At 37.8% G+C, this 27329-nt stretch overlaps 1 protein-coding gene across 1 annotated transcript in view; it reads left to right on the top strand.

Annotated features, from left to right (window-relative positions):
* WNK3 (WNK lysine deficient protein kinase 3) overlaps positions 1-27329 on the top strand; it is a 147693-nt gene that overhangs the window by 69793 nt on the left and 50571 nt on the right. The window contains exons 10-16 of the mRNA XM_047765474.1: positions 16747-16811; positions 21405-21552; positions 22040-22156; positions 23387-23542; positions 23623-23674; positions 24950-25087; positions 25447-26375. Coding sequence (XP_047621430.1) covers positions 16747-16811; positions 21405-21552; positions 22040-22156; positions 23387-23542; positions 23623-23674; positions 24950-25087; positions 25447-26375 — 1605 coding nt within the window. The remainder of the gene's footprint in view (positions 1-16746; positions 16812-21404; positions 21553-22039; positions 22157-23386; positions 23543-23622; positions 23675-24949; positions 25088-25446; positions 26376-27329) is intronic.

Here is a 27329-nt window from a genome sequence, read left to right as displayed (position 1 = left end):
ATGTCCTCGTGTTGTTCCTAATGTTAATGGGAAAGCTTTCAGTCATTCACTATAAGTATGGTGTTAGCTGTAGATCTTTGCATTTCTAAACAGTTTGATCCAGCTATAATTTTTTACAATAAACTACATGTATTTATAGTATACAGTTCAATGAGTTGCCACAATCAAGATACCAAACATTTCTCAAAACCCTCAAAGTTTCTTGTGTCACTTTTCAGTATTTTCTTTTCTTTTTTTTTCTTTTTTTTTCTTTTTGGCTCTGCCTGTGGCATTCAGAAGTTCCCAGACCAGGTACTGAATCTGTGCCATGGCACTGACCCAAGCCACAGCAGTGATAATGCCAGCTCCTTAACCACTAGGCAGCCAGGGAACTCCTTCAGTATTTTTTGTGTGTGTGGTTGCTCTAGGGATTTTAATTTACATTCTTTTATCTTTCTTTCTTTTTATAGCCACACCTGTGGCATATGGAAGTTTCTAGGCTAGGGGCTGAATTGGAGCTGCAACTGTAGGCCTGCACCACAGCCATGGCAACATCAGGTCTGAGCCCATCTTCGACCTAGCCATAGGGTTCCCTGGCCTGGGAACTTCTGCATGCCATGGGGCGTGGCCAAAAGAAAAAAATAATACTATAGGTAAATGTGGGGAGAATTGACATCTCTACTCTATTCAGTCATCTGGTACACGAACACAGCATGTCTCTCCACTTATTTAGTTGATTGCTTTCATTAACATTTTATAATTTTCATCACTTATATCCTGAACACCTTAAGTTATCCCTAAGTGTTTAATTTTATTTGGAGGAATTGGAAATCGTATTGTTTTTTATTTCATTTTCCACATGTTCATTGTTAGTAAATAGAAATGCAGTTATTTGTGGTTGCGTTTGTGTGGATGTATTTGTATCAACTTGGTGAACTTATTAGTTCTAAGAGGGTTTTTTGGGGGTAGAATCATTGGGACTTTTTTTTTGTCTTTTGTATTTTTAGCCCTGTACCCATGGCATATGGAGGTTCCCAGGCTTGCGGTTGAATCAGAGCTACTGCTGCCAGCCTATGCCACAACCACAATAATGCAGGATCTTAGCCATGTTTGCCACCTACACCACAGCTCACGGCAACACCAGATCTTTAACCCACTGAGCAAGGCCAGGGATCGAACTTGCGTCCTCATGGATACTAGGGCTCGTTAAGCACTGAGCCATTATGGGAACTCCTCCTTGGGACTTTTAAAATGTAGATAATCATTTAATCTCCAAAATGGAGACAATTTAATCTCTTCCTTTCTAATCTGTATGCTGTCTAGCTCTTATTTTTCTTTTGTTATGCTAACTAGAATTTGAGTACTGTGTCGAATAAGAGTGGTGAGAATGAACATCCTTACCTTGTTCCCAGTCTTAGGGGAAAATATTAAGTCTTTTACCATTAGCGATGGTAGAATCTATAGATTTTTCATATTTGTTCTTTATCAAGTTGAGGTAGTACCCAACTATTCCTGAATTAAGTGCCTTTTCCATGTTAATTAATATGATCATATGACTTTTTTCACCTATTAGTATAGTAGATTACATTGAATTCAAGCATTGCATCCTTGGAATGAGCCCATTTGGTCATAATATATAATTCTTTGTGTACATTGTTGGATTCAATTTACTAAAATTTTGTTTATTTTTGAATCTTAAATTCATGAGAGGGATTAGTCTATAGTTCATTTCAGTTCTTACATATCATTGTTAATTTTATGTCTAGAGGCTCTAACAACTGCTGAGAGAGAGTAGGGTGTTGATGTTCCTAACTATAGTCGTAAATGTTTATATTTCTCCTTTTGGCTCAGTCATTTTTTCCCCCATTTGTTTTGAAGGTCTCTTGTTTGGTGTGTCCACATTTAGGATGGCTGTGTGTTTCTTCTCGGTGGATTGATCTTTTTATCACTATGTTATGTTCCTCTTCATCCCTAGTAATTTTCTTTCTTCCGAAATCTACGTTTTCTGATAATTACATACCCACTCCTGCTTTTGTTTGATTAATGTTAGCATGATATATCTTTTGCTACCTTCTATTTTCAACCTATTTATCTTGTGTTTTAATTGAATTTCTTGTGCAAAGCATGTAATGACTTTTTTTAATCCACTCTGATAATGTATTCCCTTTAATTGGTATATTTAGACTATTTACATTTAAAATAGTTATTGATATCTTAGGACTTAGGTCTGCCATTTTAGTATTTGCTTTTTGCCTATGGTTTTCTTTCCTCTGTTTCTCTTTTCTTGCCTTCTTGTGGGTTACTTGCAAATTTTTTAGGATTCTTTTTGTTTTATTTTATATTGCTTTGAGTATATTGGACTGTAGTTTACATATATATAGAGAGAGAGAGAAAGAGAGAGAGATACATACATACACAACTTTTTTTTTGAGTTTTTAAGCAGTGTTTTATTTTTTTTATTTTTTATTACTCAGATGAATTTATCACATCTGTAGTTGTATAATGATCATAACAATCTGATTTCACAGGATTTCCATCCCACAGCCCAAGCACATACCCCCAACCCCCAAACTGTCTCCACCAGCGACCATAAGTTTTTCAATGTCTGTGAGTCAGCATCGGTTCTGCAAAGAAGTTCAGTCTGTCCTTTTTTCAGATTCCACATGTCAGTGAAAGCATTGGATGTTGGTGTCTCATTGTACAGCTGACTTCACTTAGCATGATAGTTTCTAGGTCCATCCATGTTGCAAAAAATGCTGGTATTTCATTCTTTTTAATGGCTGAGTAATACTCGATTGTGTACCCCTCTGTCGATGGACATTTAGGTTGTTTCCATGTTTTGGCTATTGTAAATAGTGCTGCAATGAACATTGGAGTGCATGTGTCTTTGCGAGTCGTGGTTTTCTCTGGAGAGATGCCCAGGAGTGGGATGGCTGGATCAAATGGTAGTTCTATGTTTAGTTTTCTGAGGAATCTCCATACTGCTTTCCACAGTGGTTGCACCAATGTACATTCCCACCAGCAGTGTACTAGGGTTCCTTTTTCTCCACACCCTCTCCAGCACTTATTGTTTGTAGACTTTTGGATGATGGCCATTCTGGCTGGTGTACGGTGGATCCTCAGAGTGGTTTTGATTTGCATGTCTCTAATAATGAGTGATGTTGACATCTTTTCATGTGTTTTTTGGCCGTCTGTATGTCTTCTTTGGAGAATTGTGTGTTTAGATCTTCTGGCCATTTTTTGATGGGGTTGTTTGGTTTTTTTTTTTTTTGGTATGGAGCTGCAGAAGGAGTTTCTAAATTTTGGAGATGAATCCCTTGTCAGTGGATTCACTTGCAAAGATTTTCTCCGATTCTGTGGGTTGTCTTTTCGTTTTGTTTAGGGTTTCGTTTGCTGTGCAGAAACTTTTCAGTTTGAGTAGGTCCGATTTGTTTGTTTTTGTTTTTATTGTCAATACTCTGAGAGGTGGACCTGAGAAGATGTTGCTGTCGTTTACATACATACACAACTTAATCACTTTTTACTGGTATGGACATTTTACTACTTCGGGTTAAGTATTGAAACCTTATTTCCATTTAGGTCCTTTACCCTTCCCACTTTTTAAATATAATAGTCTCAGTATTTCCTCTACATATGTTATGCACCACAGTAGATGCTGTTATAAATTTTGCCTTAACCGTTAAATATGATTTAGGAAACTTTAAGGAGGATGGTCTACTTTATTTACCCTAATTTTTACCCATTGCATTGTTTTCCTTTCCTTTCTGAATTTCTAAGCCTTCTTCTATTTTTTCTTTTCCCTTTGGAGAGCCTCCTTTGGTCATTCTTTAAGAATAGATCTGAAAGGAGTTCCTGTTGTGTGGCTCAGTGGTTAACCAATCCGACTGGGAACCATGAGGTTGCGGGTTCAATCCCTGGCCTTGCTTGGCGGGTTAGGATCCGGCGTTGCCATGAGCTGTGGTGTAGATTGCAGATGCAGCTCGGATCCCGCATTGTTGTGGCTGTGGCGTGGGCCAGCGGCTATAGCTCCAATTAGACCCCTAGCCTTCGAACCTCCATGTGCCACAGGAGCGGCCTTAGAAAAGGCAAAAAGACAAAAAGAAAAAAAAAAGAATAGATCTGATAGTGACAAATTCTCTTTTGTCTTTTTTTCTCTTTCATTTTTGAATATATACTTTGCTGGATGTAGAATTCATAGGTTAACAAATCTTTTCTTTCAGTACTTGAAAAATGTTACGCCACTTCCTTCTGGCCTCCGTATCTTCAGATGAGATTTTTTTTTATGGCCACACCCACAGCATATGGAAGTTTTGGTGTTCCCCTATCAGTAATGTGTTGTTACTTCCTAGTTGCTGTTAAAATTCAGTTTTCAGAAGTTTAATTATGTGTCTTGGCATGAATTTCATTGGGTTTATTCTGTTTGAAGTTCATTCAGTTTCATGAATTTGTTTTCTGTCTTTAACCAAATTTGGTTCTGTTTTCTTTCATTTCCAGTTTAGTATTTAGCTCATCTAGTTATTTTTTTATTTAAGTTATTGTATTTTTTCCATTCTATCATTTCCCTATGGTTCTTTTTTTTTTCCTGAGGTTTTCTAAATTTTTTTCTTTTATTTGGCTGCCCCACGGCCTATGAAGTTCCTGGGGCAGGAATCAGATCCAAGCCACAGTTGCAGCAACGCTGGATCCTTAACCCAACCGTGCCAGGCCAAGGACTAAACCTGTGCCCTAGAGCTCTAGAGACGTCATTGATCCTGTTGTGCCACAGCAGGAACTCCTGAGGTTTTCTATTTTTAAAATTTGTTTCCAGAGAAATTATAATTACTCTTTGATGCTCTTTTTTTGGTAGTGGCTATAAAATCCTTGTCAGATAATTCTGCCACCTGATTCATCTTGGTATGGATGTGACTTGATTGTCTTTTCTTATTTGAGTTGTGATTTTTCTCATTCTTGGTATGGCAAGTGAGTTTTTAAATTGTATACTAGATATTTTGAATAATACGATCAGAGACTCTTGACTATATTTAAATCTTCTAATTTAGTAAGCATTTGTGCTATTAAGTTTAGCCTATAGATTCTATGCTACATTGTGGGCTGTAGTTCCAATGATAATTTAGTTTTCTGAGCTCTTGCAGTGCTGTTCTGGTCTGCTTGGTCTCCTGGCTCTGGTTGAGCTCTCGCTGAGTCTCTGTTGGTGCTACTTGCAAGAGTGGAAAGTGCTTCTTTGGGCTACCAAGTGTTAAATTTTGGAAGTAGAGGATGCTCTACCCGCAGGACAGAGAGCATTTCCCCTGGCTACTTTTCTGGCCACCTGATGCTAGTACCCTTAATACTCAGTCTTTGCCACTGCCACTGGGATATGGAAATACTTATCTGGCCACCGTCTACTGGTTAGGAGTTCTGGGTTCTGCGTGGCTCTCTGCCACTGGGTAGAGGGCTGGGACATAATGCCCAGGGGTTGCCTTCTGCCACTGGGTAAAGGGTCAGGAGACTCATGGCCTGTATCTTTTTCTGTTACATGGTGAAGCACCAGGAGCTTCTTGGGTCTTGAAGGCTCTGTACTACCAGAGCCTTCCTCTGTATTTTCAGTCTTATATGCACGTGGGTTTTCTTCTGAGTTTTAGCTGCTATAGGGCTTGCCTTCAGATGAAAAGTCATAAAAATAGCAAACTCATCCACTATCCTTCCTTCGTTCTAAGTTTCACCTTCCTACCAGTTTCTACCTGGTTTTGAGTGCTCTCTTATGCCTTCGGACAGTTTTCTCCCCCATTTGTGTAGCACTTTTCGTTATTATCTGTGTGTGTGTGTGTGTGTCTGTGTCTGTGTGTCTGTGTGGCGAAGGATGTTTGATCTGATGGTACTATTATCATAAGTAGAATCTCTCTTTCCTAATTTTTTTATCACTGCAAAATATCATCCTTCACTTAACTGAGGTAACCATGATATGCCCATCAGTAAACCCCCAAGAGTTGTTGGAAAAGGTATGGAGTGAATTTCTTTTTCTTTTTTTTTTTAGCTTTTAAAAAATTTTTATTGATTGATTTATGCTTTTTAGGGCTGTACCCATGGCATATGGATGTTCCCAGGCTAGAGGATGGAATCAGAGCTACAGCTGTCAGCCTATACCACAACTCATGGATCCCTGACTCACTGAACGAGGCCAGGGAGTGAACCTGTACCCTCATGGATACTAGTCCGATTCAGGTTCTGCTGCACCACAAGTGGAACTCCTGGAGTGAATTTCTGATGTGTTTTTTTTTTTTTTTTTTTTTTATTGCCAAGGCAGAGGGGCAAGAAACCTTGAATCTGGTCAAATAGCAAGCTGTGCTTAGATTTTGTGTCTTTCTCCCCAATAACACTGAAGTTCTTTGTGGCAGAGATCTGTACCTGATTTATCTCTGTATTCCTAGCACCTAGCACAGTGTTTGTTACAGTAGTTGCTTGTTATATGTTGGTTGAGTAAATTAATAAATAGGAATGGCTGTAGATATCTCTATCAGCCTGTCCTCAATGGGAGAGGATTGTTTGTTGCTGTTTATCATTCTTGTTGCCTAATCAGGACTTCCACATTGATAATGAACTTTGTTTGGTGATGGGCAATAACCTAAGATCTGTCTTGTTTTAATTTTCTCTCTTAATTTAAAAAATTGTGGTGTTTGAACAAATAAGGCTGTGGTAACACTTCACAGTATCCAAAGCTGGTTACATCTACTTTGTCTCTCTTTTTTTAAATTGAAGTATAGTTGATTTACAATATTATATTAGTTTCAGGTGTACAATATAATTCAATATTTTATAGATTATATTCTATTTACCAAAGATTTATTTTTATTTCTCCCTTTTATTTCCCCATGTAACAGTGAATAAGGGCATATAAGAGACAGGAACTGAATCATGTGCCAATTGTGGTTTTGATTGTTTTATCAAGTAATATGGAAAACCACTTATTCTGATTTTTAACTGCTGCTGAGGTCAGCATTTCTTATCTATTGTAATGTGATATGTTAGTACTAGTGCATTAGTACTTTCGTGGTTGAGATTTGTTCCTTTTCAGTTGACATTGTGGTCTAATCAAACATCTGTTTAGATGGTTTCAATTTTCAGCTCCTGGAGATAAATATGAAACCTCAGCATTTTGTATGCAATTGCATCCCTACTCAGCACAGTGTTTGAACATCACTTTAATTCTCTACCACAATATTTACATTATTTTTCTTTAAAATGTTTTTCTATTTAAGTATTATGCCAATATAAATCCCTGGTAAAAATTTAAAACAATGCAGAGAAGTCTCATTTGACTCCACCCTTCCCTATCCCTGTCCTTTCTGTTACCAGTTCAATATGTGTTGTTCTAGATCTTTTTCAGTGTAGTTTCATACATAAATATGTACACTTAGTCCAAATATAGTATTATTAGTATTATTTTCTGTTTTGTTTTTTTAACTTTAAGCACATAAAAGAGATCCTACCATATGTGTCACTTTGTAAATATTTTACCCAGTTATGTGTCATGGAAATATATCTATGTTAATACATATAGATTTAGTTGATTTTATTTAATTGCTCCATAGTATTCAGTAATAAGACTATACTGCATTTTATTTAGCTGTTTTTCCCATTCATGGACATTTTGGTGGCTTCCAGTTTTTCACTATTTTAACTATTTCTTTTTTTTTGTCTTTTTAGCTATTTCTTGGGCCGCTCCCGCGGCATATGGAGGTTCCCAGGCTAGGGGTCTAATCGGAGCTGTAGCCACCGGCCTATGCCAGAGCCACAGCAACGCGAGATCCGAGCCGCGTCTGCAACCTACACCACAGCTCAAGGCAACACGGGATCCTTAACCCACTGAGTGAGGCCAGGGGTTGGACCCGCAACCTCATGGTTCCTAGTCGGATTCGTTAACCACTGAGCCATGATGGGAACTCCCATCATGTTTATTTTTGAATTTTTCTTTTGAAATGATTTTAGACTCACATAAAGTTTGCCAAAATAGTGCAGAGAGTTCCTTTGTACCCTTCTCTCAGCTTTCCCCCATATTAACATCTTATATAACCATAATGTAATCATCAAAATCATCACCAGGAAATTAACAATGGTGTGATGCTATTAACTAAACTACAAATCTTATTTGAATTTCACCAGTTTTCATATGCACTCACTTATTTTGTGTGTGTCTATAGTTCTTTGAATTTATTTCATGTATAGATTTGTATAACAATTACTACCATCAGAATGCAGAACAGTTCCATTACTCAAAAAATTGCTTTGAGCTGTGCATTTATAGTCACACTCTCCCCATACCTCTAACCCCAGGTGATCACTGATCATTTCAAGAATATTATATAAATAAAATCATACAATATATAACCTTTTGAGATTAACTTGAGATCCATTCAAGTTGTTGCATGTATCATTAATTGCTTACTTTTTATTGTTGAGTAGTATTCAGTTATCTGGTTATAGCATAGTTTGTTTACTTCTTCACTTGTTTATTAAGTATTCATTTTTCTTTGCAATATTAGGTATTCAATTTTCTATTTTTGCAAATGCCATTCATATTCGTTGTCCATTTGTCTATTGAGGTATTCCTCTTTTTCTCTTTGTTTTCTTTATACATTATGATACTAATCCTTTGTTAAGTATATTGTAGTTACTTTCTTCTAACGTGTCTCTAGTTAGTTTATAGTGTCCTTTGTCACATAGAAGTTTTTATTCTTTATAAGCTTAAATCTGTTTGTTTGTTTTTTGCTCTTGGATTTTGTGTCTTTCTTATTAGGAAGACTCATGAGCATAAAATCTATTTCTATACTTCCTTATTATAAATTTAAAAAATTTTGTCTAGCTTTCTATTCTGTTTAGAATTTGTGTGTGTGAGGTAGAGATCTAGGTGTATATTGTCAAAATATATAGACATTTGTCCTAACACATTTAATAATAAACAGTCTATCATTTCCACACTGATCTGAAATGCTATCTTTATGTCTGAAGTTACTTGTATGTATATACTTGAATCATTTCTCAACTCTGTTTTGTTCCTTTGAGCTATATGTAATCTATACCAATACTTAAATATTTAAATGATCTTTTTTATACAAAGTTTAAAATTTATTTTAAATGATTACTGACTTTTTTTGTCTTTTTAGGACCATACCCACAGCATATGGAAGTTCCCAGGCCAGGGGTTGAATCAGAGCTTCAGCTGCTGGCCTATACCACAGCCACAGATCTGAGCCAGATCTGAGCCAGGTCTGTGACCTAACCATAGCTTGTGGCAATGCTGAATCCTTAACCCACTGAGTGGGGCCAGGGCTGGATCCCGTGTCCTCCTAGATACTAGTTGGGTTCGTTTCTCCTGAGCCACAATGGGAATTCCCTTATGAGTTATTTGTAAGGAGATATTCTGAAACTATATAAGTATTCCCTTCCTCATCAAAACTCTCACCTATTAGTTTTAGTATGGGTTGATGATATTCTAAGTTCATCATTCCTCCTTATATTTATTAGTTGGCCCTTCTCCCTCCTTCAATCATTTATTTCTCATTTAGTCATGTCAGTATGGACTCATGGGGCCTAATTTTATTTAATAGGTTGTGATATAATATTATTATTATTTATTTTGATAAAGTGCCCCAGATTTAGTTAATGGGGCCCATTCAAGGTAGCTCTTGTGCATTTTTGTCATGTTCCCATTATTCTTTGAGCATTTCATTACTTTCTGGCATAGCAAGATATTCTAGGCTTATTTTTGTGCTTTCCCTTCCTCAGCCCTGGAATCAGTTATTTCTCTATGGGGCCCTGATTCCTTTTAGCGGGGGAAGGTAATTTAGGAACCAAAATCTGGATTTTGGATGTGTTTGATGCTACTTCGGAATCATAGATTCTAGAGTTCTCAGTGGACAGATTAGAATGTATGTGTGTGTATGCAAACTCATGTATTTCTCTTTTTTTTTTTTTTTTTTTTTTGTCTTTTTAGGGCTGCACCCGTGGCATTTGGAGGTTCCCAGACTAGGGGTCTAATCAGAACTGTAGCCACCGACCTGCAGCACAGCCACGGCAACACCAGATCCGAGCTGCGTCTGTGACCTACATCACAGCTCATGGCAACGCCGGATCCTTAACCCTCTGAGCGAGGCCAGGGATCGAACCTGCAATCTCATGGTTCCTAGTTGGATTTGTTTCTGCTGCCGCCCCGTGGGAACTCCTGTTTTTTTTGTCTTTTTTTAGGGCCACGGCAGATGGAAGCTCCTAGGCTAGAGGTTGAATTGGAGCTGTAGCTGCCAGCCTATGCAACAGCCACAGCAATGCCAGATCCTAGCTGCGCCTGCAACCTATGCTGCAGCTTGTGGCAGTGCTGGATCCTTAACCAACTGAGCGAGGCCAATGATTGAACCCACATCCTCATGGATACTAGTCTGGTTCTTAACCTGACAACCCACAACGGGAATTCCTATGTGTGTATTTCATACTGAAACCTCCAGCCCATTTGGCTTTTGATTTTATGTTCTATTATTTTTTAATAAGCTAATTTTCTTTTTTGTTCTTTACTTTTTATTGCCATACCCCTGACATGTGGAAGTTCTTGATTCAGGGACTGAATCTGAGCTTAAGCTGCAGCAGTGAGGACTCTTTAATCCACTCTACCAGGCTGGAGATCAAACCTGTACCTCTGCAGTGACCTGAGCCACTGCAGTCAGATTCTTAACCCATTGAGCCATGTGACAGGAGTTCCAGGAAAGAATTTTTTATTGTCGTGTTTCTCCAGTATCCAATATCTCCACTTGATTGTATAATAGGCATTTCAAATTTAATACGTCCAAAATTAAATACTTTTTTTGCACCCGCCCCCTCCCTGCACCAGAAGCCTGTTCTTGACATTGTTTTCATCTCAGCTAATAGTAACTCTTTCTTGTTACTCAAGCCATATATCTGTGGTCATCTTCTATTCCCATCTTTCTTTCATATCTCACTTCAAACCATCAAAAAGTCTTTTGGCTTTTTCCTTTAAAATATTTACAGCCTGACCTCTTCTCACTGTCTACACCATTATCATGCTAGTATCTCTCCTTATTGAATCATTGCATTAGCCTTCTAATTGTTGTTTTTCCTTTTGCTTTTGCTCTTTTATAACCTTTTTCTCATTATAGGAAGCATCCTTTCTGAGTTGGCATTATTTGGCCTCCTAGAATGCCAAATGGCTTAGTTATTCTCCTCTTTTTTATCTTCAATATGCATTCTCAGACCTGCTATTAATAACAACAACAATTGGAGTTCCCGTCGTGGCTCAGTGGTAAACGAATCTGACTAGGAACTATGAGGCTGCAGGTTCTATCCCTGGCCTTGCTCAGTGGGTTAAGGATCTGGCGTTGCCGTGAGCTGTGGTGTAGGTTGCAGACGCAGCTCAGATCCCGCGTTGCTGTGGCTGTGGCATAGGCTGGCGGCCACAGCTCCGATTAGACCCCTAGCCTGGGAACCTCCATATGCCGAGGGAGCGGCCCTAGAAAAGGCAGAAAGACAAAAAGAACAAAAAAAAACCCCAACAACAATGTTAGTTGTTCTCTCCAAATAGCTATAGAAAGCTTAGGAGGGCTGAGAGAATAGTAGTGCGTGATCAACTTGCTGGTTGTAAGAGACTCTGTGACTCAACTGCAGGCAGATATTAGAGGGAAAGTATGAAATATAAGTCTCCTTTGGCTTACATTCCCTTTCATGAGGTGATCTCTAGGGAGGCCCTGGAGTGAAGCCCAGGTAATTTTTTTTCTTCAATCCAGTCCTACCTGCCTTATAATTAATAAAACTTCTTCCTAGATTCTATTACTCTTATTTATCAGTCTGATGGTACTGGTGTGTTTTCACTTTTTTTTTATTCTTACCTGTGTAATAGCCTAGGTATCATTATGTGAGTTTACCCAAGGAAATATGCTGTATGTGGATGAGTTATTTCTCAGTAAATTTCATTATTCAGAATCTTGGCTTAGGTAAGCAGTGGCTTTATAGATGAGAGATTCTTTATAAATGTAAAAATGTGGAAGCAGGAGTTCCCACTGTGGTGCAACAGGATCAGTGGCATCTCTAGAGCGCTGGGATGGATACATATTCAGTCCCCAGCCTGGCACAGTGGGCCAAGGATCCAGTGTTGCCATAAGCTGCAGCATAAGTACTTAACAGCTGTGGCTCATATCTGATCCCTGGCCTAGGAACTCCATATGCCATAGGGTGACCAAAAAAAGAAAAATAAATAAAAATCAAAATATGGAAGTCGGCATCATGCATGGTGATAATTGTATTTAATAAAGAAAATTTTCATTTGAGGCAAGTTATTTCTTTTAACTTAGGTTCTTTTCTTTTGTAAAATGAAGTTTTAAAAATGCCTATCTTGCATTTGCAATTTAATTCAAAATGCATAAAAAGATGGACTGATAGACATACATATGATAACGCAAATATAACAAAATACTGTAGACCGTGGGTGGTGGATTTTTCACTGAACAGTTACTCAACTTTTCTGTCTGTTGAGAATTTTTCATAATATCTGGAAATAAGGCCTATTTTGCAGGCTTTTTGGATTAAATGAGGTATATGTAAGAAGTGCCTGGCACATAATAATTGCTCAATAAATAATGGTTGTTAAAAAACACTTCATGGGAGAGACATGTTTTGTAGCATTAATAATACAGTTAAACCACTTTTGAAATGTTTTAAAATACTTCCCAGTTTTACTAGTCCCCTTCACTCCAGTATAAGAACCTCTGGAATGTGCTTGAGCTTGAATTCTCTTTCCTTCTGTTTTCTTTTTTTTTTCTCCTTTTCGTTCCTCTCTTCCTTTTCTTCCATTAAGATGATGAGGGGAAAAAAAAGTATATATGTGTGTGTGACTGGGGTCACCTTGCTGTACAATAGCAAATTGACAGAACACTGTAAACCAGCTATAATGGAAAAAATAAAAATTGTTTAAAATTTTAAAAATGTAAAAAATAAATAAATAAATAAAGTGCATCCAGGCCTAAGAGCCACTGATGGGAGTAGGGCAGGTAATGGTGATGTAAGTAAAGGAGAGCAAAGGGTTAGGAACTAATAGAAGCTAACAGCAAAGCTTCAGTGGTGTGTGCAAGGGGTCTCTGCTCTTCAGTATTCTTCAGTCATTTGTCTATTCCTTCATTTTCTTTTACTGACTCAGTTTTTGCCTCCCTCACTTATAGCCTCAGCTTCCTCATTGGTAAAATAGAAGTAGCAATACCTACTGCTTAGAGGTATCATAAGAGTTGAGTATAACGCTCAAGCTAATGCTAATGTTTGGCACTTAATAAATTCTCAACAAATAGTGGGGGTTTTCTGCTATGATAATAAGAACATTATAGTAGTGAAAGACATTATTGAGCAGATATTCCTATTTCAAGTGTTGGTTAGTCGCTGGGGATATTGTGATTAATCTTACAGATACAGTCTCTTCCCTCATAGAACTCACAGTATTATGGGTAAGAAAGATCTTGAAACAAATTCAAGAGAGCATTTTAAATGCCAAGATAGAGAGGAGAGAATGATGTGGCCCATGGAATCACGGCCTAGTTTTGTTTCTTGTTTTTGGCCTTGTCCTCCTTCTGCAAGTGGCTAGAGGAACTTTAGTATTATTGAACTTTGCTACCTGGTTATCAAGTTCTCAGATATCCAAATATCAAGGTCTCATTAGGGAAAGGAATTAGTACCTGACTTTCATTTGGATTTGAAGGTGAGAGTTGAGGAGAAATGAATATAATAAATATACTATTTCCTACCTTTCCCCCTCTAACATGGTTAATCCATACTGGGTTTTTTTTTCCTGGATAAATTAGACTAGCTTCTCATTATAGATTAGATAATTCACTTTAATATAAAATATAATCGCTGTTTACCATTGAGGGCAAATACTTTGGCAGAGAGGTTTTTATTTTTACACAAGATTCAACAAAATGTATCCAACTTGCACAAATGTTTGTATTCAAGAAACTTTTAAAAGAGTTCCTATGGCAGGTGCAGCCCTAAAAAAAAAAAAGAAAAGAGACCTTTAAAAGAATTATGGTGAGTCTCAGCAAGATGGAGCAGTGACATGGTGTCCTGATGGATAAATCTGGAGACAAAGTAAAGAGAAATAAAACATAATTACTGTAACAATCTGGAATTATATTTTACAACCACTTATATTAAAAGAGTTATTATTATTATTATTATTTGTCTTTTTGCCTTTTCTAGGGCTGCTCCTGCGCTGCATATGGAGGTTCCCAGGCTAGAGGTCTAATTGGAACTGTAGCCCTGGCCTACGTCACAGCCATAGCAACATGGGATCCGAGCTGTGTCTGCAACCTGCACCACAGTTCATGGCAACACTGGATCCTTAACCCACTGAGCAAGGCCAGGGATCGAACCTGCAACCTCATGGTTCCTAGTCAGATTCATTAACCACTGAGCCACGATGGGAACTCCTTAAAAGAATTATTAATGCTTCTTTGTGTGGATCCTCAGAATCATGGCTAATAGTTTGTTTATCTGCTTTTTTATGACAGCTTCAAATCAAGTTCTGTCATAATATTTCTAGGAGTTTTACAATTAAAGTTTGCAAGTAGGTGCTGGGCCATTTTTGTACATGTTTTTCAAGTTTAGTGAAATGTTTCATTTTTAACTTTTGTCTCCAATGAGACTGTAATATTGTACATTCAAGTAATGGGACCTCCTCTGAAATTACCAGATTTCAGAGTTGGTAAATCTGTATAAAGTTGAATGAATTTTTTTCTTATTACCAAAGTAAGATGAATATAGTTAAGCTTGCTTAACAGCAGGTGTGTATTCTTCTAGACCATTTTATATGCTTATGTATACTTACAATTTTATTTATTTTAACTTTTATGTAACCAATTTATATACTCTTTTTTTTTCTTGTGATGAGACTTTTTTAAGCAGCATTCAGATATAGATTGCTTTATTTATTTATTTATTTTTTGTCATTCTGTCTTTTCTAGGGCCGCACAGGCAGCATGTGGAGGTTCCCAGGCTAGGGGTCTAATCAGAGCCGTAGCCACCAGCCTACACCAGAGACACAGCAACGCAAGATCCAAGTCGCGTCTGTGACCTACACCACACCTCACGGCAACGCTGGATCATCAACCCACTGAGCAAGGGCAGGGACCGAACCCGCAACCTCATGGTTCCTAGTCGGATTCGTTAACCACTGAGCCACAATGGGAACTTCTAATTTGTATACTCTTATAATCTTTTTTCACTTATAATATCTTATATGTTTTAGCACATTTTTAAAGGTCTGAATAATATCCTTTAGTATGGATGTGCCATTATTTATGTAATGCAGCAGGTAAAGTAATCAAGTGTCTTTTTTTTCTGTTTGCAACTGTATTCCATGTTGTAAGGAACAATCTTGTAGCTAAACATTTGTATGCACTCTTAATTATTTCCTTGGGATACATTTCTAGAAATAAAATTGCTAGATTTTTTTCTTTGGTGGTGGGGGGCCTCTCCTACAGCATGCAGAAGTTTCTGGGCCAGGGATCAAACCCCAGTCACAGCAGTAACAATGCTGAATCCTTAACTGATAGGCCACCAGGGAACTCTGCTAGATGTTTTTAATATTTGATAAATATTGTCGGATTACCCTTCAGAAAGATCTAACCAGTTTACAATCCCATAAATCCCAATGGTTTATGAAAGTGCCCATTCTCCTATATACTTAGTTTTTGCTATTCTTTGAAAGTTTTTTTTTTTTTTTTTGGTCTTTTTAGGGCCACATCTGTGGCATATGGAAGTTCCCAGACTAGGGCTTGAGTCGGAGCTGTAGCTGCTGGCCTACACCACCGACACCGTAACGCCAAATCCTAGCCATGTCTGTGACCTACATCACAGCTCACAGCAATGCTGGATCCTTAACTCACTGAGAAAGGCCAGGGATTGAACCCGCAATCTCAGGGTTACCAGTCGGATTCATTTCTGCTGCACCACAACCGTAACTCTGTAGATTTGCATTTTAAAGTCACTCTGCTGTCACCAGTGGAAATGCATAGGATGAATTAGATAATGCTTGACATTATTTTCCAACAGGACATTTGCCTTTGTAAAGGGCTTAAACTTCTAGAAGCCAGTATTGCAACTGCTGGATACTAACACCTCAAAGGGATTGTTGGCAGTAGTTTAGTGAAAAGAGAACAATGAAGAGCAAGACCACACAACATGTTAAAGCTTGGATCATTGGTTTATCTGGTTCTGGAATGGCAGCAACTCTTCCTTTATTATTATCAGAACTGGAAGCCATTGAAAAATTACATGAAAGTATATAAAACAATGCTATCTTTTGGTGAATATCAATACTGCTACTTTTTATTTATATTTGGTAGTAACATCAAAAATAGGATTGGTAGAAGTTCCCATTGTGGCTCAGCAGCTTTTGAACCCAGCTAGCATCCATGAGGAATGGGTTAAGGATCCGGCGTTGCCATTAGCTGTGGTGTAGGTCACAGACATGGCTTGGATCCAGTGTGGCTGTGGCTGTGGAATAGCCACTGTGCAGCTGCAGCTCTGAGTCAACCCCTAGCCTGGGAACTTCCATATGCAGCAGGTGTGGCCCTAAAAAGAAAAAAAAATTGGATTGATACAGACTTTCAATAGTGTGGACATTCTGCCTGGTTTGTGCGGTAACCAAAATATGAAATGTATCAAACATGTTTGCTGAAATCAAATTGCATCTTTAGGTTGAAGTTTGCTGTTACCATAAAAAGTTTTACTTCTTATTTACAGCCTGTATCCCAAGCATTTGGAGCTGAACAACAAGCACCTCTTCCAAAACCAGATTTAGTTCGAAGGTGAGTGTCTTCAAATTAATACCATGAAAATAGTGAGTGTATATTCAAATATTTACATTTATTCGATGCTTAGTGTGAATTGACAAGATAAGCTTCCATGTTCTTTTATTTTTGTATATGTTCAATAAAAATATTAGGCATTTACTTTTTTGTATTAATAAGGATCATATGGATTATAAAATTATTGACCATTTTCTTGTTCTACCTTGTTTGTATTGTTCCTATTCTAATTTTACTTGTTCTGTCTTCAAGTTCACTGATTCTTTCCTTTATCTTCTTTATTCTGCTATTGTGCCCATTCAGTACAACTCATTGAGTGAGGCCAGGGATTGAACCCGCATCCTCATGGATACTAGTCGGGTTCATTACTGCTGAGCCACAATGGGAATTCCCACGTTTTTTATTCCTTTTTTTTTTTTTTTGTCTTTTTGCCATTTTTCTTGGGCTGCTCCTGCGGCATATGGAGGTTCCCAGGCTAGGGGTCTAATCGGAGCTGTAGCCACCGGCCTACGCCAGAGCCACAGCAATGTGGGATCTGAGCTGTGTCTGCGACCTACACCACAGCTTACCGCACTGTCAGATCCTTAACCACTGAGCAAGGCCAGGGATCGAACCCACAACCTCATGGTTCCTAGTCAGATTCATTAGCCACTGAGCCACAGCAGGAACTCCCCATGTTTTTTTTATTTTTGTTGATACTATTTTACAATTTCCATTTGCTTCTTTTTTAATATCTTCTATCTTTGTGAGATTTTCTGTTTTTTTTTTTCATTCGCTTCAAGAGTATTTATAAATACCTTGCTTTAATATCCTTGTCAGGTATTTCCAATATCTGATTCTTCCTGATGTTGGCATCTGTTGATTGTCTTCTTGCATTTGTCTCCTGGACATTTTAGATATTATGTTAGGATACTCTGATTCTATTTAAATACTTTATTTTAGCAGCCAGACACCCTTTTAGGTACAGAGGTCTTGGTCTACATTTGCAGGCTGTAGTTCTAATGACAATTTAGTTTTCGCAGTTCTTGTGGTACTATTCTGGTCTGCTTGGTTCCCCTGACACCACTGGGTGCCTATGCTGGACTAAAGGATTGGAGAGCACTTCTCTAGGCTAACTGACCAAACTAAGCCAGCTCTCCAGAGCAAGCAGACTACATACTACTGGTGGAGTTCCCATCAGTGTCACCAACGGAGGAAAGGGCCCACCTGAACCACCTTCTTTTGCTTGGTTAGAGGTCAGGAAACCACTGGGAGATAGCATCAGGAGATGCCAAGCTGCTATATTTTTCCTCAGGTCCTAGGAGTCCCTAGTCAGTCTGCTGTCATTTTTTCACCCGTTAGTGCCCTCCTGTGATATTCTGTTTATTATTTCCAGATTTTTTTAGTTATGTTTAGCAGGGAAGAACAGGGAGTTGGTTGAATTTCTGCCATCTTGTCCCAAACCCTAAACTAGTGTTTTAAGATAACATTGCAATGTTAATGATACAGGTGCATTGACTAGAATTATGTCCCTTTTAGCCTCTGAAGGTATTGTTTATTATTACTATATCTGTCTATTAAAAAACTATGAGTAGTATTAATGTATCTTCTTGCTCCACTTGTATTTATGCAAATTCTTTTTCAGACAGACACAGAAAAAATTTTAGGAATCATTTTTATATTTACTTGTATATCTTTATACAGCTACTTCATGAATAGTTTTTAGGATAAATGACTTACCTAAAAATTAACTTTAAAAATATCTGGTGCTGGAGTTCCAGTTGTGGCACAGCAGAAATGAGTCCAGCTAGGAACCACGAGGTTTCGAGTTCGATCCCTGGCCTCGCTCAGTGGGTTAAGGATCTGGCATTGCCGTGAGCTGTGATGTAGGTCACAGACGAGGCTCGGATCTGACATTGCTGTTGCTGTGGCATAGGCTGGCAGCTACAGCTCTGATTCGACCCCAAGCCTGGGAACCTCCATACGTTCCAGGCGCGGCCCTAAAAAGACAAAAAAATCTGGTGCTTACAGATCTCATTTAAGTTTCAAATGTATTTATTGGAATTTTTATACTTAAATATCTTCAAATTTATTACAGTAAAGGCTGAAAAATGCGTTTGATATAATCAATAAAAGTCTGCCCTTTCATAATCGTATTGACTAGAACCTGCAAAAAGAACCAGTTAGAATTGGAGTTCCCGTCATGGCGCCGCAGAAACGAATCTGACTAGGAACCATGAGGTTGTGGGTTCAATTCCTGGCCTCGCTCAGTGGGTTAAGGATCCAGCATTGCTGTGAGCTGTGGTATAGGTCGCAGATGTGGCTTGGATCACAGAGTTGTTGTGGTGTAGGTCGCAGACATGGCTAGGATCTGGCGTTGCTGTGGCTGTGGTGTAGGCCGGCAGCAACAGCTCCGATTCGACCCCTAGCCTGGGAACTTCTATATGCCGCAGGCGTGGCCCTCAAAAGACAAAAAGACAAAAAAAAAAGAAAGAAAAAAGAACTAGTTAGAATTAATCATGTTCAGTGATTTTCACATCATTCATTTTCATTTTTTTAACCAAAAATTGTTGTATATTTTTTTCTTCTTCCCTCCCACCTCTCTCCTTCCTTCCTTCCATCCTTCCATGCTTTCTTACTTCCTGTAGGGTAGGTTGCAGGTGCAGCTTGGATCCCACATTACAGTGGCTGTGGCATAGGCTGGTAGTTGTAGCTCCAGTTCAGCCCCTAGCCTGGGAACTTCCATACACCATACCTATGGCCCTAAAAGAGTGAAAAAAAAAAAAAAAACTATAGCTGTCATGCTGTCCATTACATCCCCCAACTCTTAGTTTGTGCCTTTTGACTCCCTTCACTCATTTCTCCCCCTTTCCCCCTCTCCACTCCCAACCCCTACCTCTGGCAACCACCAGTCTATTCTTTGTATCTCTGAGCTTGCGGGTTTTTTCTGGTTTTGTTATTTAATATGTAATATATTTTATTTGCACTTTATTATTTTATTTATTTTATTTTATTTTGTCTTTTTAGGTCTGCACTCATGGCATATGGAGGTTTCCAGGCTAGGGGTTGAATCGGAGGTGTAGAGGCTGGCCTATGCCACAGCCACAGCAATGCAGGATCTGAGATGCATCTGTGACCTACACCACAGCTCACGGCAGTGCTGGATCCTTAACCTACTGAGCGAGACCAGGGATCGAACCTGTGTCCTTATGGATACAAGTGAGATTCATTTCTGCTGAGCCACAACGGGAACTATTTGTTTTTTTAAATTGCACATATAAGTGACATCACATGGTATTTGTCCTTCTCTTTCTGACTTACTTCACTTAGCATAATGCCCTCAAGTTCCATCTATGTTGTTACAAAAGGCAATATTTCATTCTTTTCTGTGACTGGAATAATATTTCATTGTGTGTGTGTGTGTATTACATTTTCTTTATCTCATTTTCATTTCTTGTTCTGTTTCCTGCACTATTCCTGTTTCCCACATCTAGTCTATCTATCTCCTGTTGAGTTCATTACACAAACAGTATATTTTGAGTGAACATTGGTTTTTATTTTATTTATTTTATTATTTTAGGGCCGCACCTGCAGCATATAGAGGTTCCCAGGCTAGGGGTCTAATTGGAGCTACAGTTGCTGGCCTATGCCACAGCCACAGCAATGCCAGATCCTAGCCTCGTCTGCGACCTACAACCACAGCTCATGGCGACACCAGAGCCTTAACCCACTGATCAAGGTCAGGGATCGAACCTGCAACCTCATGGTTCCTACTTGGATTCATTTCTGCTACACCACAACAGGAACTACGAGAATTGGTTTTTTATAAGTTTTATCTGAACACATTTATAAGAAACTTCAAAACAAAATAAAATTGATTGAGAACATCCCCTGATAAGAGGTTCCACAGAGGTCTGTCACTAGCAGTGTTCTTTCATTCCCACAACTCTGAGATGTTTGTCAAATAAATACAATATAATTTCAGTGTTTCATAGCTTTTAAAAATAGCTTTTTTAAGAAATAATTCACATAGCATTACATTTTCATCAATTTAAAATGTACAATGGCAGAATAGACTTGTGGTTGCCAAGGGGGAAGGGGAGGGAGTGGGGTGGTTAGGGAGCTTAGGGTTAATAGATACAAACTATTACCTTTGGAATGGATTAGCAATGAGATCCTGTTGCGTAGCACTGGAAACTATGTCTAGTCACTTATGATGGTGCGTGATAATTTGCGAAAATAGAATGTATATATGTATGTGTAACTGGGTCACCATGCTGTACAGTAGAAAAAAATGTATTGGGGAAATAACTATTAAAAAATGATAAAAAATAAAATGTACAATTCAGTGGCTTTTAGTATATTCACAGGGTTGTGTGGTCATAACTTTTTTGTGAGATATTGTACACATATATTTTTATTTAACCTCATTTTTTATGATTTTATAATTGAGAGGTTTTCTTAGAATGTTACCACCAAGGTGGAATGATTCTAGCCACAGGGAATTTCAGATATTAACTCTGATTTTGGTTAAATATTGGGCTTTAAGAATCATGGAATAATGTCTTCTCTGAGAAATTGAATTGGAGCTGCTTTTGTATTTTTAAATAATAGTTTGAATCATGATGTGGCAGCTGTGAAGGAAAACACTAATATCCCTGATAACCCAAGTGGAAATGGCAAACAAGATCGGATCAAACAGAGAAGAGCTTCCTGTCCTCGATCAGAGAAGGGGACTAAATTCCAGCTTACAGTCCTTCAGGTCGGTGTGTAAATATGGTTTAGTTAAGAGAGCGTGTAGAGGTCCGGGGGATCAGTGAGGAGCAATGTTGCTGTGGAGGTGAGCATAGAGTATTATAAAACTCTGCAGCAAACAGCCTTGTACACAGATCTTTTTTGTATATTTTACCTGAGCTCATCCAGATGTTAACAGAACCATTTGCAAAGAGAAGGCAATGACTGATTCTTTTTGTTTTTGTTTTTTAGGGCCGCACCCCCACATGTGGAGGTTCCCAGGCTAGGGGTCGAATTGGAGCTACAGCTGCCGGCCTACCCCCACAGCTACAACATCAGATCCGAGCCACGTCTGCAACCTACACCACAGCTTATGGCAATGCAGGATCCTTAACCCACTGAGCAAGGCCAGGAATTGAACCCACAACCTCATGGTTCCTAGTTGTATTCGTTTCCGCTGCGCCATGACGGGAACTCCAACAATGACTCTTAAACTGGTAAAATATTTGTGCCAGGTGTCAACCTCTGGAGACAACATGGTGGAGTGTCAACTGGAGACACACAATAACAAGATGGTCACTTTCAAGTTTGATGTTGATGGTGATGCACCTGAGGACATTGCAGACTATATGGTATGTATAATAAAACCAAATTATTTTTTCTTCAGCATTCTGTTTCTTTTTCCCCTTAACTCTCCACCCATTTATTCAGAGCCATCTTTTTTTTTTTAGGGTATTGCTAGTTTTAAAAATTTGTACAGAGCTAAATTGATTATGATCGAGTAAATCACTGTACCTCCTCTAGTTTCAGTATACTTATTTGTATAATATAAGGGAGTTTAATTAAGAGAGGATCTAGATCAGTTGTTCTTATCCCTAGCTGCATGTCAGAATCTCCCAAAGAGCTTTTTATTTTATTTAATCATTTATTTTTGTCTTGTTTTTGTCTTTTGAGGGCCACATCTGCGGCACATGGAGGTTCCCAGGCTAGGGGTCTAATTGGAGCTGTAGCTACTGGTCTATGCCACAATCACAGCAACTTGAGATCCGAGCCGCATCTGCTACCTACACCACAGCTCATGGCAACGCCAGATTCTTAACTCACTGAGCAAGGCCAGGGATTGAACCTACAACCTCATGGTTCCTAGTTAGATTCATTTCCACTGCACCACAACAGGAACTCCCCCAGGTAGTTCTAATGTATTAGCTACCAATATACCAATCTTACATACACATCTTCAAGTATGTTCATCATTTCACTTAATTTTCATATTTTCTTTCAATTGTTAGGCTTAAGTTAGTATCCTTCCCCTCTTTTTTTTTAATGAGAATGGGCTAGGGTGGCATGAAGAGTACATAACTGCTTTTGTTTCTGCCAGTTTTCTTTGCATATACATTCTTGCGGATTAAAATTTAATATTTTAAAAGTTAATAATTTTGTCAATTGTCTCTTTATTCAACATAGTATTTCTGAACTGTCTCTGTGCCCTTCTTTATCATCTTTAGAGATGTTTCATTTTGTGATTTTTGTTTTAACAGCTTTTGGGTATGGACATCCTAGTTTTAAACATGAACATTGCCTCAGTTATGTTCTTTAAATGGCAACCAATTTATAGAATGCCAGATATTTTTTTAAATGCTGGTTTCTGGTAGGTAATGCCAATCTGACATATGTCAGTGGTCTCAAAATAGAAAGACTAATTTAATGTATTATGTGACGTTTTTGTTGCTGGTCTTTGTTAATTCTCTTGTGGCATTTAGATCTAAATACCTAATTTTTTTTTTTTGTGGTAGTCACCATATTATAATTTTGAAGAAACTAACTTCATTCTTGTGAATAGACTAATTTTTACTTTTGGATAGGTCGAAGATAACTTTGTCCTGGAAAGTGAAAAAGAAAAATTTGTGGAAGAATTGAGAGCTATTGTAGGTCAAGCCCAGGAGATCCTTCATGTCCACTCTGCTACAGAAAGAGGTGCTGGAGTTGACTCTATTACCATGGAATCCAGCAGTAGCCAAGTAAGAGCAATTGCTTAGCAAATAGGTCTTCTCGGATATGTATCAGAACTTCTTTATTTATCTATTCATTTTTAATTCAGACAGGATCATCTGAACAAGTACAGATAAATTCCGCATCCACTCAAACCAGCAGTAAGTATATTTAATAAAATTTACCATTTGGCTTTTGAAGCAAGACATTTGGAACTTAATTTACACACCTAGGGAAGGATCTTAGCCAATAAAGGGACTTAAATAAATTGTTAATGTAGGTTTCTCCACACTTTGAAAGGACTTTATGGTCCAGAGATAAGTAAATGAAGAAGTAAAAAACCATTCTCCAAATTTCTTCCATGTGTTGGTTCTATAATTGATTAATTTATTTCTGAGTTGTTGCATGGTATATTATGAGAAAAACAGTCACACTACTGATGATTTTTAATGGCTTTACTGTTTGCACTTAATTGGTAAGTTTTTTTTTTTTCCCAATAGGGGATGAACAGAAACTTTCTTAACTAAAATCATTATGTTCACATGTTTGCCTCATGTTTTAATAACATGATTTCATTCCATCAGTGATATGATTCTACCTTCTCTGATCACTAATAAGTTTTTGTAAATCAGATACCAGATAAACTTCCTGGGACTAAAAATTGGGTCTTCTGTTTTCTCACTACCTTATCTTTCCATTCTTCTCAGCTCTGGTCATGGGTATATTTAGAGTATCTGGGGAGGGAGAAGAGGGAGGTTACTTTAGGATCACTAAAGGAATTATAAAAGCATGAAGAGCAACAGGTGGTGTGGAGTCAATGGAACCAGATACCATTACCCTGAAATTTGGTTTGTGTTAGGATGCCAGGGTCCTTCTCTGTCTTCTTTTTCTCAATAGCAGGAGTCTGAGTAGATTTCAGACTGACAAAATTTGGTCAAGTTTAAAAGAGAATTACTTATTTGAATAAGTTAAAGTAGTAATACAGATGTAGGGGCTTATTTAATTGATGTTTTAAATTATCATACAGTAAAAATGACTTTTTTTTCTTTTGGTATACAGTTCTGTAAATTTTAGTCCTCTTATAGATTTGTATAAGCACCACCATAATCAGGATACAGAACAGAAGATATAGATTTTAATGGAAAACGTGCTTTTCATTTTTTCCCAAAAATAAAGTGCCCTGATTCTAATTGCTATTGATGCAATGTTTATTTCAGTAGAATCCAAAATCTTTTCCTAAATATATCTCGTGCTTGGTTTTTTAGAGTATTTATTAGTCAGGTTTGTGTGGTCTGGTCTTATAAGTTACATATATCCTAATACTCTTGGAAATGGAGATAAAAGACAAATTGATGTTTCTTTAACCCAGTTTCCTTAGTAAGGTAAACATATTGACAATTGCTTAGCATATTTATTTTTGCTAATTATTTCTACAGATGAATCTGCTCCTCAGTCATCCCCAGTTGGTAGATGGCGATTCTGTATCAATCAAACAATAAGAAGCCGTGAGGCTCAATCTCCTCCTTCTCTTCAGCAGTCCATGTCTACAGTTCCTGGGCTAAATGTACTTTCTAGTAAGTGTTTGTTCTCTGCCAACTTTATCCACACTTGGAAGATGGGGATGCAAAATATATCCCATATCTTTAATTTTTTCATGGATATTTTATGCTTATGAGAATTTTCATAAGCATTCTGAAGATTTTAATTTTAAGATGTAACTTAAGCCATTTAAAATATAATATTTATGGGAAAAAAGGAAAAGGTTTTTCTCCTTGTCAAGTTGAATTCTGTGTATTTTGAGTCTTATTTACAAGAGTCCTTTCATGTAGGTTCTAGTTTACCCCTTGCTCTTCCTGTTCGTATTGAGTTTGGATACTAGTCCATTCTTTGTACTTACTAGTACATGCTTAGCTATTCTTTATTGTTGTTCCAGGTCCAAGAATCATAAGTAATAAGGAAATATCACAGGACACACTGCTTACTCTAGAAAATAATCCATACCAGCGTGTACTTTTTACCTCCACATCAGAGCACAAGGATGTAGTTGATGGTAAGATTTCTGAATACACCAGTGTAGACACTAAGCATCCAGCTATGCTTTGTCAAATGGAAGATGACAGGCAGATAATGGCACCAGTTGCTAGTAGCTCCAGTCATATTGCTGCTTCAGTTCATGCAGTTCCATTTGAATGTGAGGGACTCACCAACCAAGCAGGCATATTTACACCTGTGTATCCAGGTCACCAAGCTGCCAGTCAGGCAGCTCCTGACGAGTCAACTCCAGTTGCTGGTAACTCTCTTACAACTCCTGCATTTATGTCTGATCAAAAGCCTCAGTCCTTACCAGTGCAGCAGCCAACTATGGATACAGAGTTTATATTCCAAGAAGGAGAAGCCTCAGTGAACACAGAGACAAGTTCTCCTAAGATGGTCATTCCCACTCACATCACTGGCCTTGAACCAACTGCTCTTCTACCTGCCACTGTTCTGGAATCAGATGGGGAGAGACCCCCAAAAATGGAGTTTGCAGACAACCGAATTAAAACTCTGGATGAAAAATTAAGAAATTTACTCTATCAGGAGCATAGCATATCTAGCATCTATCCTGAGAGTCAGAAGGACACCCAAAGCATAGACTCTCCATTTTCTTCCTCTGCTGAAGATACACTCTCATGTCCAGTGCCAGAAGTTATAGGCATCAGTCACTGTGGAATTCAAGATAGTCCTGCACAGTCCCCTAATTTTCAGCAGACAGGCTCTAAGATTCTGTCCAATGTGGCTGTGAGTCAGCCTGCTAACATAACAGTTTTCAAAAGGGACCTGAATGTGATAACTTCTATACCCAGCGAATTATGTTTACATGTAAGTATTATTCTTTCTAACCAATTCCTTATCCTTATGCTTTTAAAGAAATGCTTTCTTTTCTGAGGTTCTGTCCTTTGAAATGAAATTGTCTATGTCACAAGATTCTGAGGTCACAGATATTTTAAGAAGGCCATGACTTAGTCTCCCAGCACCCAGAACTTCTTAAAAGATGGTGAAACTATACTTAGAGAGCCCTCTGGTGAATTAGCTAAGAACTAGTGAGCAATGTTTATTTTTGTATTAATAACAGAACAGGACTGATTTATAGATTGTTCTAGTGGGTAGGAAGAACTTGCTTTTAGATTTCCACTTAAAAATGCCTGTTATCAGTTTCCTTTTTTAAAAAGTGTGGTTTTAATTTAAACTTGCTTGTGAATTTTTGTTTATTTAAATTTTTTTAAAAAAGAAACTGAAAATCCTCCATAACCTTATGACTTGTTCTTGAAAGTTATGTAATATAGGAATTTAATTTCTCTTTTATGTCCCTTCTATTCACAGGGATAACCACTTTCTGGTGCTTATCCACTATTTGGTGCCTATCCTTCTTAAGTTTACATAGATCTAGGCACAAACCTATAACTTATTCACAAAAATAGGATTGTGCTATAAACGTATTGGTCTACAACTTTATTTTGTTATTTTACAGTATATCGTAGATATATTTCTAGATCTTTATCACTGTATGTCTTCATTATTGTTATCATTATGGAGGTAATATATGTGTGTATGTAAAGTAAAATTCACCCCACTACCAAACCTATAGATATATCTGTTAAAAATCTTACCAGACATGGTTTTAACTAACATAGAGATATTTATATAGCACTTCCTTTTTTAATTTTTATTTTATATTGGAGTATAGTTAATTTGTATATATAGAACTCTTTTATATTTATTATATCTATTTAGAAAGACACAGAAATATATCTCAAATATATATACACACTTCTT

This window comes from Phacochoerus africanus, chromosome X (genome assembly GCF_016906955.1).
Source record: "Phacochoerus africanus isolate WHEZ1 chromosome X, ROS_Pafr_v1, whole genome shotgun sequence".
Classification (NCBI taxonomy): Eukaryota; Metazoa; Chordata; class Mammalia; order Artiodactyla; family Suidae; genus Phacochoerus; species Phacochoerus africanus.
Note: the sequence above shows the minus strand (reverse complement) of the source record. Positions and strands in the feature narration are given on the sequence as shown.